Source organism: Arachis hypogaea, chromosome 10 (assembly GCF_003086295.3).
Source record: "Arachis hypogaea cultivar Tifrunner chromosome 10, arahy.Tifrunner.gnm2.J5K5, whole genome shotgun sequence".
NCBI lineage: Eukaryota > Viridiplantae > Streptophyta > Magnoliopsida > Fabales > Fabaceae > Arachis > Arachis hypogaea.
In genome coordinates, this window is record NC_092045.1 from 18866710 (window position 1) to 18873403 (window position 6694).

General features: G+C 40.7%; 1 protein-coding gene across 1 annotated transcript; it reads left to right on the forward strand.

Moving 5' to 3' along the window:
- The first annotated feature begins 3637 nt into the window (after nt 1–3637).
- Nucleotides 3638–4114, forward strand: LOC140175600 (uncharacterized). Its single transcript, XM_072204120.1, has one exon. It carries the CDS (start codon nt 3638–3640, stop codon nt 4112–4114), a length of 477 nt encoding a protein of 158 aa, XP_072060221.1.
- Nucleotides 4115–6694: the final 2580 nt, after the last annotated feature.

Consider the following 6694-nt stretch of genomic DNA (forward strand, 5'->3'; position numbering starts at 1 on the left):
GAATAATGCATATGTCACAAGGTTATAATGTTATGAGTTGATCTAGAAAAATGAGTTACTCTTCTCATGAATTACTTGATACTTTATTGTGGTATATGGTATATCTTCTTTATAAGATGTTCTTAGATCTAAATATAGTCAATATTGTAACTTTCTCTTTAAGAGGAAAATAATGGCTATAATGTTACCGTTAAACTCATAACATTGAGTGATGAAAAATTAAGTAGATTGATAAGAAAGTATTATTGTGGTTTATATTTTTAAGGTGTAACGTCTTGAAATTTAAGACAACACATGATCAGCAAACCGGTTCTTAGTAATAATGGGTTTAAAGAAATATTCTAGAATAGTTATACTGGACTTTTTAATTTCGATAAGTACAAGTCAATTTTAAAAAATTCTTCCAAAAGTACTTCAAAAGCACTTCTAACTTTAAAAAATTGCAAGCGGAAGTATTTGAACTTTTTTATTTATCAAATATCTCTTCAAAAATTTTTACCAAATTAAGTTTTAGCTTATTAAAAAATAGGAGTGTTAAAGCGAGCTATGTGTCCCGCTAAGACCTACTTTATAGTAGGTTAGCGGGTTAGTGAGAAGAAGCCAAGTGAGAGACTATATGGAAAGAAAACAAAATTTTCGAGAAAGAGACCAAAACGAGGACATTGAGAGGTGATGAAGCTATAGTGGCTCTTCCTCAGTTTGACAAACCAGGGACTCGTTTATCTTTTGTCTTATGCATGCCCCCAAGGTAATAAGTGTAGTTTTTCCTCGGACAATGGCCACCATTTTGTTGCCCTTGTTTCCTGAAATGGTTTCTTTTAGAAAAAAAGAGTAAAATTAATCGAATAAAGAATAATAAGTGAAAACCTACTCATAATTCAAACATAGCTAAAAATGGTCAAAATGTAACAACCTTTTTTATAATTTTTTTAAATTCTCATCATCAATAGGGTTGTCCATCATATTATTCAGAGTGAACACCTAAATAAATAGAATGACATTCAATATTACATGAATGTCCTAGAAGAAAACACCTTACATGCATGTTCGAATTTAATGCCCACTCTATATAAATCGAAGCTACTAAACTCGATTTATCACACTCTATGTAAATTGAATGGAGTAGATTTGATTTATCTGCAGCTATAGTAAATCAAATAAAATAGATTCGATTTTACATGCATTGGTAGTAAATCGAATGAAATAGATTCGATTTATAAGAGAACGACACTTAATAAGTAATTCGAAACCAATTGATTTGATTTATTACACTTAACCAAAAGCAAGTAAATTGAGTCTAATAGATTCGATTTACTTAACACGATGAGCCAACACAAATTAAATTAAATTAATTCAATCTATGGTACGAGTATATGGTATATAAATATGAGCAAAACATTGAATCTTCATTAGAGTGTCATTCACAATGGCTAGTGATGAGAGTTTTTTACCTCTTGTGCACTACAGAGGTACGATTAAGAAAAAAATGCGAGAAGGAATAAAATTTGCTGATAAAGATCCGTTGAGTGTCTTTATCAAACCTTCTATGAGTTTTATTTAATTTCAGAATACTATAATCCAAAATTTGGGATTGCCTGGCATGAAACGGGTAGAAAAGTTATTTTATAGAATTCTGATTTCTGTTGTACGAGCTGGTGTGAAATATGACTCCTTTGTAATAGACAATGACAAAGATTTGCAAGTTTTGTTTTACTATCTGTTCATACCTCAGGTCGAGCTACACGACCTGAGTCAAAGACAAGAAGTGATCGACCTCATATAAAGGTTGGTCCATACCGACCTCTTCGTAAAGAGCTCAGACAACCTTTCCACAGAGGCCCAAGCAGGCCCAAATAAAAGGATCGGCGTACCTCAAAGGCAGCTAGCCACAAGATAGATGATCTCACCAAAGATAAGATAAGATAACTAACCTATCTCAAGGGAGGTCACTCAACACTACTATAAATACACTGGAGCACCCAGCTATAACTCATACTTTGATTTTACACAAAAATCCTGCCTAAAACACGTGCTAACTTAAGCATCGGAGTCTCTTACAGGTACCACCACCCTCCGGTGATCATGGATCAGCAGCACCACCAAGTTCAACAAGTCAGACACGACAGCTCCGGCCACAATAGCAGATCTCATCCAAGATCGACCTTCAGGTTCAGGTAACCCTCGGAACATTGGCGCCATTGCCGGGGATCCTGAAAGTCATCCCATCACCATAGCGGACAACCTCGACAATGATCACAACTCAGGTTTGGAAGAAAGAACACCGTATAAAAACATAGATAACACATCTAAGGATGCATCTCAACCTAAAGGAGACAAGCAGTCTCCAAATGCAGAAATTTTAGATGCCCTACAAGCTCAACAGGATCGTCTTAAACAGCTCGAAAAAGAGGCCGAGAATCAACGAAAAGCCGAGAGAGACCACCAGAGAGAAACAAGGCGACGCCGAGAGCTAAAAGACAAACTCTTAAAGCTCGAGGCCAATCTCAAGACCAAAACTGGTCTCAATCTAACCACAAGGACGATTCCCACAAGGATCAAGATCCATTCACCAAAGAAATCATGAAAGCTAAAGTTCTAAAGGACTTTAAAGTCCCTGACATGACCCTGTACGATGGTACATCTGATCCAAGCCATCATCTCAGCAATTTCAGAAGCATGATGTATCTTACAGACGCCTCGGACACCACTCGATGCAAAGCTTTCCCAACTACTCTGACCAAGACGGCATTAAAATGGTTTGACAGTTTGCCGTCAAGATCAATAGCTAGCTTCGATGACCTCACCAAGAAGTTCCTAGCTAGATTCTCCATCCAGAAACACAAAGACAAAGCCAAGCCTCTGCAGCTACATGGAAAGATTCAACAAGGCATGTCTGGATATTCAAAATCTGCCAACACAAGCAGCCATCATGGGTCTCATCAATGGCCTACAAGAAGGACCTTTTAACCACTCAATATCCAAGAAATATCCAACATCTCTCAACGAGGTTCAAGAAAGGGTAGAAAAATAGTTCAACATGGAGGAGAACTCCCGATTGGGAGATAGCTCAAAGGCCGGATTCTCCTACCCACCTCGGGACAAGGATAAAAAATCCAAGAAGAAAGAAGATAGCCCACTGAGAAACCTAGAAAATACCATAACTACACCTCTCTACGGGTGTCTCTTGTGGATGTTTACCGAGAAATATGCAACACTGAGAAGATCCCACCACCTTGCCCAATAAAACACAAAAGAGGAGGGCGAAGTCGGATAGAGTATTGCGAATACCACCAAATCTACGGACATTCTACCAATGAGTGCTTCGACTTAAAGAATGTCATAGAGAAATTGGCAAGAGAAGGGTGACTAGATCGGTACTTAGCCAATAAAACGGATGAACCAAGAAAAAAAGAAGGGATAAAGAGGTCAGACGAGTTGAACGCCCACCTCACACCCCTGAGAGACATGTTCATATGATAAATGGGGGATTCGTAGGAGGAGGGATCTCTAAATCATCTCGCAAAAGACACTTAAAGAGGTATATCATGTCAGAGAAGGGGATAGGTCACCCAACCTCCCCACTATTACCTTTACCCAAGAAGACGAAACAGGCATCATCCCGGGACATGATGATCCCATGGTCATTACCATCATACTCGCCAATGCTAATCTCCACCGAACGTTGGTGGACCAAGGGAGCTCTACAGATATCTTGTTCAAATCCGCCTTCGACAAACTCGGCCTGCAGAATAAAGAGCTCAGAGTATATCCGAATAGCTTGTTCGGCCTCGAAGACACCCCAATTCAACCATTAAGATACATCTCACTGCATACAACCTTTGGAAAAGGAACTCAGTCAAGTACGCTAAACATAGACTATATCGTAGTCAACGTAAGCTCAGCTTATAACGCCCTTATAGGTCGGACAACGCTGAACCAGCTCGCTGCAGTAGTTTCCACTCCATATCTGTGCATGAAGTTCCCAAATCTAGAAGGGATCGCCACAATAAAAGGAGACCAAAAGTTTCTGCGACGCTGTTACAACGAAAGTCTGAACTTTAAAGAAAACCCCAGAGGAGAGAAAATTAACACCATTGAACTTGGGGGAGTTTAAGTTCACAAAGAACATCGTCCACAACCTAAAGGTGAGACTAAAGAAGTCTAGATCGGGGATGCTCAGGATAAAACAACAAATATAAGGGCAACCTTGAAAGGAGACTTAAAGGAGCCACTAATATAGTTCCTAAAGGATAATGCTGATCTCTTTGCATGGAAGGCCGCAGACATACCCGGTATAGATCCTAAGTTAATGTGCCATAAGCTGGTGGTATATCCCAAATCTCGGCCCGTACAACAGAAGCGCAGGAAGCTTGGTCCAGAAAGGTCCCAAGCTGTGGAAGAGCAGGTGCAAGCCTGCTTGAGGCAGGATTCATAAGGGAGGTCAAGTACCCGTTATGGCTAGCCAACATTGTCTTGGTAAAAAAGTCAAATGGCAAGTGGAGAATGTGTACCAACTACACCGACCTCAATAAGGCCTGCCTAAAAGATCCTTACCCGCTCCCGAATATAGACACGCTAGTGGACGCCTCTTTCGGATACAAGTACCTCTCCTTCATGGATGCTTATTCGGGATACAACCAAATCCCAATGTACCTGCTCGACCAAGAGAAGACCTCGTTCCTAACCCCAAAAACAAATAACTGCTACATAGTCATGCCGTTTGGACTCAAAAATGCAAGTGCTACATACCAAAGATTGATGAACAAAGTCTTTGCCGACCACATCGAAAAGCTAATGGAGGTTTATGTAGACGACATGCTAGTAAAAACACAAAGTGAGGAATCGTTGTTATCCGACCTTACCAAAGTGTTCGACACTATAAGAAAGTGTGGTATGCGACTTAACCCCGCAAAGTGCTCCTTCACAGTAGAAGCTGACGAATTCTTCGGCTTCATGCTTACCCAAAGAGGAATTGAGGCGAACCCAGATAAATGCCAGGCTATACTCCACATGAAAAGTCCAACCTGCATCAAAGAAGTGCAACAACTCAATGGAAGACTAGCAGCCCTATCCAGATTTCTAGCCAGATCAGCCATAAGATCTTTCCCCTTTTATGCAACATTAAGGAAGGGAAAGAAGTTTGAATGGATAATGGAATGTAAAGAAGCTTTCTGAAATTTTAAAAAGTTCTTGGGGCAACCACCCATTCTCACCCAACCACGGGAAAGTGAAGAACTCATATTATACCTTGTAGTGGGAAGTCGGGCAATAGCCTCAGCACTAGTCAGAGAATATGAAAGTGAGCAGCAACACATCTACTTCATCAGCAAGGCTTTACAAGGGGCTGAACTAAACTACCAAAAAATAGAAAAATTCGCTTACGCCCTCATACTCACTTCCCGACGACTCCGACCATACTTTCAAGCTCACACAATCAAAGTTTGGACCAACCAGCCCATAAAAGGCATCCTACAAAAAACTAACCTGGCTGGAAAAATACTATAATGGGCAGTCAAGTTATCGAAATTCAACCTCAAATATGAAGCTCGGACAACTATCAAGTCACTGTATCTGGCCGACTTTATTTCCGAATACACTGACACCCCGAGAACTCCTACAAAATAGAATCTCTACGTGGACGGTTCTTCAAACAAAACTGGGAGTGGCACATGTGTAATTATCAAAAGTGTTCAGGGAACCCAAATCGAGCTATCACTAAAGTTTGAATTCCCTGCCTCAAACAATCAGCTGAATATGATGCACTACTGGCTGGTTTGAGGCTGGCTAAGGAGATAGGAGTTCAAAAGCTTACCATCTTCAGTGATTCGCAAGTAGTTACCTCACAAATAGAATGGAGCTACCAGGCTAAGGATCCCACCATGAAGAAATATCTGGACAAGACCAAAGAATACCTCGGACAGTTCGGGAGATATGAGGTCCGACATATACCTCGGGAACAGAATGTCCCAGCTGATGCACTTTCAAAACTAGGCAACACCAAACCAGGGGGTAATAATAGAAGCCTCATCCAAGAAACACTACAAAGTCCATCGATCTCAGAGGAATAAAAGGTCCTCACCATATCAGGTCATGATCAAGAATGGATGACCCCCATAATTAACTACCTCAAGTCTAAGGCACTTCCCACAGATAAAAAGAAGGTAAAAAGGCTAGTACAAGAAGCTCAGTACTACACTATAGTGGGCAACATCCTATATAGGAGAGGGATTTCGACACCCCTCCTAAAATGTGTGCCGACCTCCAACACAAAGGAAGTTTTGGAAGAAGTACGTAGTGTTATGTGTGGCAATCATCTCAGGACACGAGCTCTTTCCAAAAAGGTACTCTGAGCTAGATTCTTCTGGCTGACCTTGTAAAAGGAAAAAGCAGAATTTGTCAAAACATGCCCACCATGTGAGACGCATGCTAACTTCCATATCGCCCCACCAAAGGAGCTCATCAGCGTTACGTCGTCCTGGCCATTCGCAAAGTAGCGGCTCGACCTCCTTAGATCTTTCCCCCAGGGACCAGGACAAGTCAAGTTCCTCATTGTAGGAATAGAATATTTCACAAAATAGATTGAGGTAGAGCCCTTAGCTATTGCCACTGCCCAAAGAAGTCAAAAATTCCTATATAGAAACATTATCACAAGGTTCGGGGTTCCTTACTCCATTACCACAGATAATGGCACTCA

Excerpts from the sequence above, each read along its gene's own strand:
- LOC140175600 (XM_072204120.1), top strand. The coding sequence starts at position 3,638 with ATGGTCATTACCATCATACTCGCCAATGCTAATCTCCACCGAACGTTG.